The following is a 14,495-nucleotide window of genomic DNA, read 5'->3' as shown; positions in this document are numbered from 1 at the left end:
TGTTACCACTTAGACTCATGTTATACACATATTTGATAACAGTACAAAACAAGATAAAAACGTGTTTTATAGTAAAGCAGTACATCACTATTTCAATGAACAAGTGTATTGTATTTGAACCTGAGAGAATAGACTGTTGTGAATATTTTTAACAAGACCGCCAGTTTAAGCTGGCCTAGAGCATGCAGAACGACAACATAATTAATGCACATCATGCTGAACCACTGACACAAAATACTTATTTTGAATACTCTTCATTGTTAGAGTCTATAATATCAATCAATAGCCTAGGTCTATTTTCAGAAATTAGAATACTGTACAGTAAGAAGGCATTGTGTGTACAGTAAGAGTGTTTGGAGTTGCACTACAGTGTTTATTGTCACAATTTAGATGAGTTCTTTGGGATGTTGCTCTGCCATTGGGATGAGCCTTAGTCGTGGTAGTCATTCCCAACCTCCATCTTGGACACCTGTGTATGAAATAATAATATTTATTTTATTGAACCTTTATTTAACTAGGCAAGTCAGTTAAGAACAAATTCTTATTTACAATGGCGGCCTACCCAAAGGCCTCCTGCAGGGCCGAATAAATAAATAAATATATATAAATGTGTGTGTGTGTGTGTGTGTGTGTGTGTGTGTGTGTATATATATATATATATATATATATATATATATATATATATATATATATACATACATACATACATACATACACACATACACACACACACAACCGTTAAAAAGTTTGGGGTCACTTAGAAATGTCCTGTTTTGAAAGAAAAGGCCAGTTTTTGTCCATTAAAATAACATAAAATTGATCAGAAATATAGTGTAGCCATTGTTAATGTTGGAAATTACTATTGTAGCTGGAAAGGGATGATATTTTATGGAATATCTACATAGGCATACAGAGGCCCATTATCAGCAACCACAGTGTGTACCCGCAAAACACCAGTCTCAACGTCAACAGTGAAGAGGTGACTCTGGGAAGCTGGCCTTTTAGACAGAGTTGCAAAGTAAAAGCCATATATCAGACTGGCCAATAAAAAAAGATTAAGATGTGCAAAAGAACACAGACACTGGAAAGAGGAACTCTGCCTTAGAAGGCCAGCATCCCGGAGTTGCCTCTTCACTGTTGATGTTGAGACTGGTGTTTTGCGGGTACTATTTAATGAAGCTGCCAGTTGAGGACTTGTGAGGAGTCTGTTTCTCAAACTAGACACTAAGGTACTTGTCCTCTTGCTCAGTTGTGCACCGGCGCCTCCCACATCTCTTTCTATTCTGGTTAGGGACAGTTTGCGCTGTTCTGTGAAGAGAGTAGTAGACAGCGTTATACGAGATCTTCAGTTTCTTGGCAATTTCTAGCATGGAATAGCCTTCATTTCTCAGAACAAGAATAGACTGACGAGTTTCAGAAGAAAGTTCATTGTTTCTGGCCATTTTGAGCCTGTAATCGAACACACAAATGCTGATGCTCCAGATACTCAACTAGTCTAAAGAAGGCCAGTTTTCAGCGCTGTGCTAACATAATTGCAAAATGGTTTTCTAATGACCAATTAGCCTTTTAAAATGATAAACTTGGATTAGCTAACACAACATGCCATTGGAACACAGGAGTGATGGTTGCTAATAATGGGCCTCTGTATGCCTATGTAGGTATTCCATTAAAAGTCAGCCGTTTCCAGCTACAATAGTCATTTACAACATTAACAATGTCTACACTGTATTTATGATCAACTTGATGTTATTTTAAAAATGGACCATTTTTTCTTCTTCTTTTCTTTCACAAACAAGGACCTTTCTAAGTGACCCCAAACTTTTGAACAGCAGTGTATATACAGTGGCAAGAAAAAGTATGTGAACCCTGTGGAAATACCTGGATTTCTGCATTAATAAGTCATACAATTTGATCTGATCTTCACCTAAGTCACAACAATTCGACAAACACAGTCAGCTTAAACTAATAACACACAAACAAGTATACGTTTTCATGTCTTTATTGAACACACCGTGTAAATATTCACAGTGCAGGGTAGAAAAAGTATGTGAACCCTTGGATTTAATAACTGGTTAAACTTCCTTTGGCAGCAATAACCTCAACCAAACGTTTTCTGTAGTTGCGGATCAGACCTGCACAACGGTCAGAAGGAATTTTGGACCATTCCATGCCACAGCATCTCAAATCGGGTTAAGGTCAGAACTCCAGAAGGCGTATTTTCTTCTGTTGAAGCCATTCTGTTGATTTACTTCTGTGTTTTGGGTCGGTGTCCTGTTGCATCACCCAACTTCTGTTGAGCTTCAATTGGCGGACAAATAGCTTAACATTCTCCTGCAAAATGTCTCGATAAACTTGGGAATTCATTTTTCCGTAGATGATGGAAAGCTGTCCAGGCCCTGAGGCAGCAAAGCAGCCCCAAACCATGATGCTCCCTCCACCATACTTTACAGTTTGGATGGGGTTTTGATGTTGGTGTGCTGTGCCTTTTTTTCTCCACACATAGGGTTGTGTGTTCCTTCCAAACAACTCAACTGTAGTTTCATCTGTTCACAGAATATTTTGCCAGTTGCGTTATGGAACATCCAGGTGCACTTTTGCAAACTTCAGATGTGCAGCAATGTTTTTTTTTTGGACAGCAGTGGCTTCTTCTGTGGTGTCCTCTCTTGAACATCATTCTTGTTTAGTGTTTCAGGTATCGTAGACTCGTCAGAGATGTTAGCATGTTCCAGAGATTTCTGTAAGTCTTCAGCTGACACTAGGATTCATCTTAACCTCATTGAACATTCCGCGCTGTGCTCTTGCAGTCATCTTTGCAGGCCGGCAACAGTAGCAACAGTGCTGAACTTTCTCCATTTAAGGACAATTTGTCTTACCGTGGACTGATGAACATCAAGGCTTTTAGAGATACTTTTGTAACCCTTTCCAGTTTTATGCAAGTCAACAATTCTTAATCTTAGGTCTTCTAAGATATATTTTGTTCGAGGCATGGTTCACACCAGGCAATGCTTCTTGTGAATGGCAAACTCAAATTTTGTGAGTGTTTTTTAGATGGAAAGGCAGCTCTAACCAAGATCTCCAATCTCATTGAATGGACTCCAGGTTAGCTGACTCCTGACTCCAATTAGCTTTTGGAGAAGTCATTAGCCAAGGGGTTCACATGCTTTTTCCAACTTACACTGTGAATGTTTAAATGATGTATTCAATATAGACAAGAAAAATTCAAGAATTTGTATGTTATTATTTCAAGCACACTACGTTTGTCTAATGTTGTGACTTAGATGAAGATCAGATCAAATGTGACGACCAATTTGGCAATTCCAAAGGGTTCACATACTTTTTCTTGCCCCTGTATATAAATATAGGACAAAACACACATCACGACAACACTACATAAAGAGAGACCTAAGACAACAACATAGCAAGGCAGCAACACATGACAACATAGCATGGTAGCAACACAACATGGTACAAACATTATTGGGCACAGACAACAGCACAACGGGCAAGAAGGTAGAGACAACAATACATCACGGAAAGCAGCCACAACTGTCAGTAAAAGTGTCCATGATTCAGTCTTTGAATGAAGAGATTGAAATAAAACTGTCAAATTTGAGTGTTTGTTGCAGCTCGTTCCAGTCGCTAGCTGCAGTGAACTGAAAAGAGGAGCGATCCAGGGATGTGTGTGCTTTTCGGACCTTTAACAGAATGTGACTGGCAGAACATGTGTTGTATGTGGAGGATGAGGGCTGCAGTATATATCTCAGATAGGGGGGAATGAGGCCTAAGAGGGTTTTTTAAATAAGCATCAACCAGTGGGTCTTGCAAGGGGTATACAGATATGACCAGTTTACAGAGGAGTATAGAGTGCAGTGATGTGTCCTATAAGGAGCATTGGTGGAAAATCTGATGACCGAATGGTAAAGAACATCTAGCCGCTTGAGAGCCCCCTTTACGTAAGGGGGCTCTCAAGTGATGCCTTCGTAATCTAGCATGGGTAGGATGGTCATCTGAATCTGGGTTAGTTTGGCAGCTGGGGTGAAAGAGGAGCGATTACGATAGAGGAAACCAAGTCTAGATTTAACTTTAGCCTGCAGCTTTGATATGTGCTGAGAGAAGGACAGTGCACCGTCTAGCCATACTCCCAAGTACTTGTATGAGGTGACTACCTCAAGCTCTAAACCCTCAGAGGTAGTAATAACACCTGTGGGAGGAGGGCATTCTTCTTACCAAATCACATGACATTTATTTTGGAGGTGTTCAGAACAGGGTTAAGGGTAGAGAAAGCTTGTTGGACACTAAGAAAGCTTTGTTGTAGAGCATTTAACACAAAATCCGGGCAGGGGCCAGCTGAGTATAAGACTATCATCTGCATATAAATGGATGATAGAGCTTCCTACTGCCTGAGCTATGTTGTTGATGTAAAATAAGAAGAGCGTGGGGCCTAGGATCGAAGCTTGGGGTACTCCCATGGTGACAGGCAGTGTAATTTACCATGTTCCGTGGACATTCACAATTCTTGTGAGATTAAATAAAATCTGATAAAGCCGTTGAGGAGGGAACAACCAAATGTGAGAGATCCACAGTAAAAAAACAAATATCCTGAGTGACTGCACCGCAGTGCTAGATGCGTCACTACAGACCTAGGTTCTATCCCGGGCCGTATCACAACCGGCCGTGATCGGGAGTCCCATAGGGTTGCACACAATTGGCCCAGCGTCGTCCGGATTAAGGGAGAGTTTGGCCTGGGGTAGGCCGTCATTGTAAATAAGAATTTGTTCTTAACTGACTTCCCCAGTTAAATAAAGGTCAAATAAAACAAAATGTCATGTTGACTGTCGGATCCCCACCTGATTATCAATGGCTCTGAACTGCCAGGACCAGCGAGTGTTGTAGAGGAATGGCCTGAGGTCAAAGCGGTTGTCATCGGGGCCATAGCTCTCAGCGTGGTAGGATGGTGTCACAGTTGTCATTTTGTGTCTGTTCACAGAATACATCTGGAAAAAGTGTTTCACTTTGGCCGCCACCTGAAATGTCAAATGGTCAGAAGAAGTGTTATTCTCAAATCATAGAAATAGATAGCGTACACTGAGTGTACAAAACATTATGAACAGCTCTTTCCATGAGACTGACCAGGGGAATCCAAGGGAAAGCTATGATCCCTTATTGATATCACTTCTTAAATCCACTTCAATCAGTGTAGATGAAGGGTAAAACAGATTAAAGAAGGACCTTTAATCCTTAAAACAATTGAGAGACATGGATCGTGTCTGTGTGCCATTCAGAGGGTGAATGGGCAAAACAAAATATTTAAGTGCCTTTGAACGGGCTATGGTAGTAGGTGCCAGGCACACCTGTTTGTGTCAGACATCTAATAGTATGAAAATAGTAAATGGTGTGCGATACAGAGGTGTAGAGTGACCTGTAGAGGGGAGAGGGCCTCCCTCCACGTGTGGATGAGTTTGCAGAACATGCTGTACGGGCCGCACTTGGAGATCTTCCTGAGCCGACCAATCACAGACAGCTCCGAGTAGGTCATCCCCATATCAGACTAATGAGAGGGGGACACAGAGAGAGCAAGAGAGAGGACGACAGCAAGGGATAAGGAAGAGGTCAGATTACACCACAACTGAACAAACCATGTGCGCAGATGACATCCCTGAAGAGACATTAATTTTCCAAGCTTGTGAGGTGGTATATATAGACAGGGGAAGTTGAGTCACACAGTCACAGAAGAAAAACATGACGGGACAATAACAACAGTAGTCAAGCTGAATAGAGCTGAGGGTTTATGGTATGACTTTCACCTGCAAGTCTGAAATGTCAACTTTTCTTAATTCGTATAAAGAACGGTCAATCATAGCAGTGTGTGCACAGTATGTGAGGAAAATAAATAAATAGAAAGAAAAATAAGTTGTCACTTCGTATGTGGTTGGCCCACACCCACAACAATCAACATAATCAGAGGGCTCAAGACCACATCTGGCTCCACTTGAGGTGACATGCTGACTCGTTACCTCATCAGTCTGCGACACCTGGCCGTCCATCAGGGGCTCCAGCTCTGCAGTGGGAGGTGCAGCCATGATACTACAGAGGACATAAAGACAGTTGCCAACATGGTGAGTCTCCTGACATTATAGTGACTGTTTTGTATTGTCCCAGAGAAGAAGACGGGATTGCAGAGCAGCGTGCTTCACCTTTTGAGGGCGGTGAGCTGGAACTGTTCGACACAGTACTGCAGGAAGCTTTTTAGGTCTGTCTTACTGATGCCCCCAATGGGATTGATGTCAGCACTGGAGCAGTCATACTTAGTGAAGTAGCCAGTGAGACTGCAGAATAGAGGGTTATTGAGGTGTAGGTCAAATACAGAGAGGGATCATACACTTTTTGTACTTTTCTGTTGGACTGAAGCAGATAGCACATAGTTTAAAAAAAGAGAGAAAAAAAAGAGAAACATTGACATTCTCTAGTACTCACTAACCTCTCATCCACATTGGCTGAGCCAAGGACTAGGAGGCCACCAGGTTTCCCCTCAGCCCACTGACTGAGCTGAGCAAAGAGATAGGCCAGAATCATCCTGATTCGGGCCTGGAAGGGACAGGATAGTGGATAAGGGTTTCATACAATTCACACACCACACAATTGCTTACTCAGATCAGACCGTTTAACTGGAACATGATAGTGTGAGGATTGTGGTGAGCATGTGTGAAAATGCAAGTAAATGGTGTGATTAAAGAGAAATGCAAGTGAGGGGAAAAGCTCTGCTCATCTCAGAAACCATTTTTTAAATTAATTTTGCAATAACGGGTTTCTGCTTTGTTGAAGTGTTTCAGGTAACACCTGAACAATGTACTCCTTGACACTCAACCCACCTGCACATTCTGTAGGGCAAGGTTTTCTCTTGTGCTTCCACCGTTAGCACGGAACTGGGGACACTTTCCCGTAACCATGGAGAAGATTCCCAGCATGCCTTTCACTGCCATGTCGATGTTGAGGTTCATGTGTGAGCTGAATTAACAAGATAAATACAAAGAAAAATAACTTTAGAAGAAAAGCATAAGGTGAGATTTATAACAGATGTGAGTCTCATTGTGTTCTAGTTTGTTAGTCTGTAACTGCCCAACTATGATGGGGCCAGTGACGCTCACCTGCCAATCTGAGAGGCCAGGTCTTTGGCCCTGTTACGGGTTCCTTCTGAAGAGTTCTCACTGGCCATGTAGCAGGTGGTAAAGATGCGTCTGCACAGCTCCCGTGGGTCCCGGGGTGTGTAGGACACATCATTCACTACCCGTTGAACATCCTCCAGCACCTGGGTGTCTGATACAGGGAGAGAAGAAACTGAAGCTGTAGTGACAAACTCTGAATGCAATGTCAAACTTTAGAATAGGAGCCATGTGCTTTTGTGTCACACAACAAAACACTATTGGCCTGTTGGCACCACCGTATCCAGTCCAGTACTCACTGCCATCTCTGACTGCCTGGCAGACCAGCACACACATGGAGTAGACAATGCAGGCTGTAGAGGAACTGTCCACACCACCACTGAGAGGCAGGAGGAAACCAGCCTGGAGCAGGGAATAACAGGAGTGTTTATAGATAGAGATAGACAGACAATACCAATAAATCAGTAATAAGCAGGTACGCATAAGCACATTTACACATCATTTAAACCAAATATAGCCCTACTCACCTGACCACTTCTCCTCAGGTAGTCCCAAAGCCAACATGCTGGACCCAGGCTGAAGACACCAAAGACAAGATCACACAGACACACATGTGCATGTATTTGACATGGGTCAAATTGCAGGTTAGAATGAAGGCCCTGTGCTGTTTGTCACCTGAATGGAAGGGTATGTATGTGTAAACTGTAAAGAGGTGGGCAGTCACATGATCTGGAAAGTAGCTTTAAAAAAACGTGTTTCTCTAGTTAACTTCTCTCAGACAGAGATTGGCTCCACCAAAGACAGGCAGCTCAGTTTCAGACACAAAGGGAGCAGTCAGGGTAAATGAATGTCACACGCCAAGCTCCTGATTCCAATGTGTGGCAATATATATATAGTAGGCTGCTATCGCTGTCTGTTTCCAATGATTCCATGGTGAAAAAAACGAAATACAGGGAGACAAAAATAGCTACTATTTATTATGGGAAGCATATAAAGCACACAACACTCTTGTGATCACAGTCTTTGTCAGGAGGTGCCATACCTAATCTCCTCCTCAGGGGTGTGGAACTGCCACTCAATGGGCTGGTGAGTGGGGAGGTAGACATCTTCACAATCAGACAGGGAGAAGTCCACTTTGACTCGATGGCACGGCTTGTGCTCATACTCCTGGACACAGTGGAGCAGAGGACATATCAGCAAACCATGTGACATTTCAAATGTAACCGGCATGCTATTTTGGGTCCGAGTCAATAATTGAAGGGACTCTCTCTGTGTGTACCCAGTCTAGGGAGGAAAGACGACACCGGGCAGAGACAGAGCCTTGGGTTGGGGAGTTGAGTGTTGAACAGGATTACCTCTGGTTCCCCTTGTGTGGCTAGTTTAACTTGGGGAGTAATGTGTTTCTGAATCACACCTACCGTTTCTGAGAAGTAAAAAGTGTCCTGTTTTGAAGAGAGGTGTCAGCTCACCACATGTGGGTGGCAATGCTCTCCTTTGTAGCTGCGGACATCCTCCAGATCCAGAATGGCAGTCACAACCTCCTGCAACACACACACACACACACACAGTCCAAGAGTTCACTTCGGGAATGGCTAGCATTATACAACATGCTGACTTGGCCAACCCATATAATCAAACACAGCTCACCCTGGTGTGTGAAGTGAGGGTGAAATAATAGGCTGTAAGATATTCTTCTCACATGTACATTTTGTTATGTTTAACCTGTCCTTACCACGTCATCCAGGGAGAACTGTCTTCCCTGGGCCACTATGTCCCCGTTGATGGCCACCGTGGCACAACCATCATAGTAGAGTCTGTCTCCATCACAACCCTTCTGATTGGCAAACATGTAGATCCCCCCGCTCTGTGCAAAACAACACACTTGTAATATCAGAAACCGCTCAACTTCATTACTATGCAATAACAATTGACTAAAATAACATGTAACAACAATGTTGTTATGTAGTAGTGTTATTACACATGTCTAGGATCAATGCGATGATAAGTGTTACCCAAACTCATACTAATCAAAATATACATGTAGGGAAAACAATGTATGAAATGGAGCAGTATTATAATGACAAAACAGTGCCTCCAAGTGGTTACTGGGCAGGCAACATGCAGTACCTCTATTCTCACTAAACATACTGCACAACAGAGGTACTCAGCTCCTACGTAGTCCGGAGCCTGCTGGTTTTCTGTTCTACCTTATAATTAATTGCACACGCCTGGTGTCCCAGGTCTAAATCAGTCCCTGATTAGAGGGGAACAATACAAAAAATGCAGTGGAACTAGCTTCCAGGTCCAGAGTTGAGTTTGAAGGGCTGTATAACATGTGCGTGTGTTCATGCATGTGTCCGTCCGTTCGTGTGTGTACGATCACCTTCGTGGTGGCTGATTTAACCAGGTTCACTCTGTGGTCTGCCTTGCGTAGCTCGTGGTAGCTGGCTGAGGAGTTGGTGAAGATCTCCACGCCGTCCAGACCCATGTCCACATGGGGGCTGCCAAGCACATGACATTCCCACATACATCATTACATACCGTAGCTGACTAGAAAAACACACACACAGTATATATTTATTCACATATGCAATCTCACTTCATCTCTCAAAAACATTTGAGCTCTCCTTCGATCCATTACACAAATAACTAAGGGCACACAGTATTACACAACTCATTACAGAAATTGAGTAATGGTTTGAAAAGAAAAGGCCTTCATTTGAGACTCTTCATTGAATGTACCTCCTAGGGTTCCACAGCTCTGCACACATCTCACTCCCAATGCAGGTGTCTTTGGTTGAGAGGACGCAGTCACCAAAGGGGACAGTGTCCTTCAGGAGACAGAACAATGGAACGGAATTTCATAAACGATCACATTAAATGGATGATACTATTGATTGCTGCACATATATAGTACCATTCTAAAGTTTGGATGCACCTACTCATTCCAGGGTTTTTATTTTTACTGTTTTCTACATTGTAGGATAATAGTGAAGACTTCAAAACTATGAAATAACACATATGGAATCATGTAGTAACTAAAAGAAAGTGTTAAACAAATCAAAATATATTTTATATTTGAGATTCTTCAAAGTAGCCACCCTTTGCCTTGATGACAGCTTTGCACACTCTTGGCATTCTCTCATCCAGCTTCATGAGGTAGTCACCCAGAATGCATTTCAATTAACAGGTGCACCTTCTTAAAAGTTAATTTGTGGAATTTCTTTCCGTCATAATGTGTTTGAGCCATTCAGTTGTGTTGTGACAAGGTAGGGGTAGGGGTAGTATACAGAAGATAGCTCTATTTGGTAAAAGACCAAGTCCATATTATGGCAAGAACAGCTCAAATAAGCAAAGAGAAACGATAGTCCATCATTACTTTAAGACATGAATGTCAGTCAAAGCAGACATCTTTACGAATTTTGAAAGTTTCCATGTGCAGTCGCAAAAAACATGAACCTGGCTCTCATGAGGAACACCACAGGAAAGGAAGACCCAGAGTTACCTCTGCTGCAGAGAATACATTCATTAGTTACCAGCCTCGGAAATTGCAGCCCAAATAAATGCTTCACAGAGTTCAAGTAACTAACACATCTCAACATCAACTGTCCAGAGGAGACTGCGTGAATCACATGGTCGAATTGCTGCAAAGAAACCACTACTAAAGGACACCAATAAGAAGAAGAGACTTTCTTGGGCCAAGAAACATGAGCAATGGACATTAGACCAGTAGATGTGAGATTTTTGGTTCCAAACGCTGTGTCCTTGTGAGACGCAGAGTAGGTGAACGGATGATCCCCGCATGTGTGGTTCCCACCGTGAAGCATGGAGGAGGAGGTGTGATGGTGCTTTGCTGGTGACACTGTCAGATTTATTTTGAATTCAAGGCACACTTAACCAGCATGGCTACCACAGCATTCTGCAGCGATACACCATCCCATCTGGTTTGCGCTTAGTGGGCCAATCAGTTGTTTTTCAACAGGACAATGACCCAACACACCTCCAGGCTGTGTAAGGGCTATTTGACCAAGAAGGAGAGTGATGGAGTGCTGCATCAGGTGACCTGGCCTCCACAATCACCTGACATCAACCTAATTGAGATGGTTTGGGATGAGTTGGACCTAAGAGCGAAGGAATAGCAGCTAACAAGTGCTCTGCGAATGTGGGAACTCCTTCAAGACTGTTGTAAAAGCTTTCCAGGTGAAGCTGGTTGAGAGAATGCCAAGAGTGGGCAAAGTTGTCATCAAGGCAAAAGATGCCTACTTTGAAGAATCAAAAATGAAATATATTTAGATTTGTTTAACACTTTTTTGGTTACTACATGATTCCATGTGTTATTTCATAGTTTTGATGTCTTCACTATTATTCTACAATGTAGAAAATAGTAAAAATTAAGAAAAATCCTTGAATGAGTAGGTGTGTCCAACTTTTGACTGGTACTGTATATTAATGGTGCAGATTCCCTTTAAATGAAGAAACGTGCAAATAATCCTCTTATCACTGATCCTTGTTAGTGCATACCAACACCCTGCCATTAGAGAGAGATGGATCCTACCTGTCCTGTCATGTCCTGGATCATCCTGGGCAGGTAGTACTCCTCCACATGTCTGTGGCAGACAAACACAATAATGCCATGTTCAAATCAAAGTTGAATGGTCACGTAGAGAGATTTGCAGGTTTTTTGACAGGTGCAGCAAAATGCGTATATGTTATTACGTGTGATGTGAAAAATATGGATTTGTGTCCTTTTCCACGTACCAAATCTGCTTTGACCTAAACATTTAAAGACGTTCCGGAACTTTTGCGACTACCAAGTATTTTTTAAACCTCTCACTTTGGACCGGAAGTCTCCATGTGTAGTTCATATATGCATAATATATGAGCAGAAGTACTGTCTTACTTCAATTAGCCACGAAATCCCTAGTTTGAAGGCAACTGTTTTCTGGAAGCTGTTTTGCGCCATTTCCCCCACTTTTTCCCCCTTCAGCCGCTCGCCATTTGAGTGTCAACTAGCAAGATGCCCGCACAGCAGAGTGAGAGAGAGAGCAATGACATGGTGCACATATCTGAACATATGTGACATAGTATGCAATTTTCTGAGACTACTTTTGGCTCGTAAGCCTTACTTTCCGAACTACTGGCTAAAAAGTATACAAAAGTACCTGAGAATCTCTCTAATTTCACTGTTTATCAAAGTATTATCATTATGTGCAGAAGGAAGAGTTTCTTGTGCAGATTCAATGTTGATCACTTACCTGAGTTTATTCCATGGTGAAAACCAGCGGAACTCCCGGTTGTTTCCATAGTTGGCCAGCAGCATCTTGGGTCGGATCAACAAGATTTTCCTTTAAAAAGTGGGTAAGAATTGTGAACAATTACACCTACTTACTATTGACAATGCACATAACCTACATCAATGCAGAATTGCTTATTTCCGAGACTTACCCGTTGAGGAAAATTACTCTGCAGTTATACCGAACATTATGATGCATGATGGGCCTGAGGGGGACATAGAGAACATTAGACACAGGTTACGGAAATCTTACTACAACATACACTGTTTAGTGGGGTATGATAGTCCAGGAGGCAAAGAGAGGGACAACCGAGCTGAAGTGCTTGTGAGAAGTGTGACTGACATGCCAACATCGCAGATGATGTCCTGGGTGACAGGTGACTCCAGCAGCTTCCTGAGTACCTGGAAGCAGTGCAGGAGGGTGTCTGACTCGTAGAAGTGGTCTGCACAGCCATACCCACTGATGACCAGGGACAGAAAGAGAGGAGGTTGAGGGAGAGTTCATGGAAATTCAGAGCAGGCATGGCAATGTAGGATGCTTATTATATGCAAATGCACAGAGCTTTATAGGAGTCAAATAAAAAGACCACAAACAAAGACATACATTTGTCTAATAAGCTACATATTTGTTCTAGTCTACATACTGTATACAGTAATGTACTCAACAATCACAACTTTGATGAAGGAGATGTAGATTACATATACCATATTTCCAGTTCTGGTCCCAGTCTGTATTTAGCCCCCTGAGACTTGGCTATCGCGATACCTAGTCATGAGAAAGATATCATTAGTAAAATGAATGGCATGTCCAGAGTCCTGATTGCAAGACTTGCATGCTATTCCCGCAGAGCAAGTTGCCTAGTATAGTATACTCCAGGCTTCTAAGTGGAATGTCTATAAATCATTACAACACACCATATTACCTTTAAAACAACTCTGTATATGAACCCACTACAGTTTAAGTTAAATGGACAATGCATCTTCAATTCGACGATTTTTACTTCGGAGAAGTTTGCAGAGTGTGATTCTCAATTATTTTATTCGGACTTACTTCTCAGTATTCTCTCTAAGTTTCCGTCAAAATCTAGTGCCCATTGATTCAAGGAGCACGTAGCTAATATAACCTTTCGTCCCATTTCATAAAACGGTGCAACAAAGTAGCCTTGCTGATATTCAAACGTTGAAACCTTAGTTTAAATTCTCAAATGAGTTACTGTAACACTCGACTCAAAAATATCTAAGTTGGAATTGTGTCACTTCGATCCGGGAACCTCTACCACAGATAGAACAACGAGACAGATATTTCACCGGATGCATAAATGTGAAGCACCCGAGTGGCTTTTCCACTCGCTCAAATAATGTACCAAATATGACAGTGAGCGGAAGCCGAGAGGCCAGCAATGGGAGAAGATGGAATGCTATGGATTTTGGCCGACATTGTGCTAATTTTCTCATCATTTTATCTCAATATAGTTCCCCCCCCCAAAAAAAATATGTTACGAACAGAGTGGATAAGGTTTTGTAGACTTTACCCTTTGACAAAGTTTCAAAACATTGCTAGAACGCGCCAATAGGATCTCACTAACTCGTTATTGGCCCTGCCCACCACCTTGCTTGTTCTGCCCACTATGAACCATTTGAAACGACAGGCTGTGGTTTATCTTGGTTTAGGGATACAAATCTTTGCTTATACTGCCCTTCCTCCTCGTATGTCTTATTAAAGAGACAGGAAATGTATTTATACAACAAGCTGCTGTGCCTCTTCTGTACAAAATTAGGATGCCTGTATTTAGTAGATCTACAGGTCGTCTTCATATGTTTTAAAATTTGTCCATATTTCAGACTTAAAATTGTTGATGCTTCCATAAATAAAATTTTTGTGGAAACCAAGATGAAAAGTAGATCTCAAACTTCACATGTTGTGTAAAATTGCGACTTCATGAAAAAAAAATAATATAAAAGTAGCCTACTATTTAATCTATAAATATTTGCATTTATTTTAGCTACATCATCCTGTATTATTCTGTCATCATATGACAGCT

At 42.0% G+C, this 14,495-nt stretch overlaps 1 protein-coding gene across 1 annotated transcript; it reads right to left on the bottom strand.

Annotated features, from left to right (window-relative positions):
• Positions 1 to 49: 49 nt before the first annotated feature.
• Positions 50 to 13,796, bottom strand: nadsyn1 (NAD synthetase 1). Its single transcript, XM_021585989.3, has 21 exons — positions 13,505 to 13,796; positions 13,159 to 13,219; positions 12,797 to 12,913; positions 12,606 to 12,659; positions 12,416 to 12,505; positions 11,716 to 11,767; positions 9,903 to 9,991; positions 9,544 to 9,661; positions 8,893 to 9,024; positions 8,630 to 8,701; positions 8,203 to 8,327; positions 7,688 to 7,736; positions 7,460 to 7,562; positions 7,146 to 7,314; positions 6,870 to 7,005; positions 6,479 to 6,585; positions 6,195 to 6,326; positions 6,015 to 6,084; positions 5,420 to 5,548; positions 4,848 to 5,024; positions 50 to 469 (listed from the first exon to the last, which is right to left on the bottom strand). The coding sequence occupies exons 1-21, from the start codon at positions 13,587 to 13,589 to the stop codon at positions 431 to 433; spliced, it is 2,106 nt and encodes a 701-aa protein (XP_021441664.1). The 5' UTR covers positions 13,590 to 13,796; the 3' UTR covers positions 50 to 430.
• Positions 13,797 to 14,495: the final 699 nt, after the last annotated feature.

Source organism: Oncorhynchus mykiss, chromosome 26 (assembly GCF_057628025.1).
Source record: "Oncorhynchus mykiss isolate SJ-2025 chromosome 26, ASM5762802v1, whole genome shotgun sequence".
Classification (NCBI taxonomy): domain Eukaryota; kingdom Metazoa; phylum Chordata; class Actinopteri; order Salmoniformes; family Salmonidae; genus Oncorhynchus; species Oncorhynchus mykiss.
This window is presented reverse-complemented; position numbering and strand designations above follow the sequence as displayed.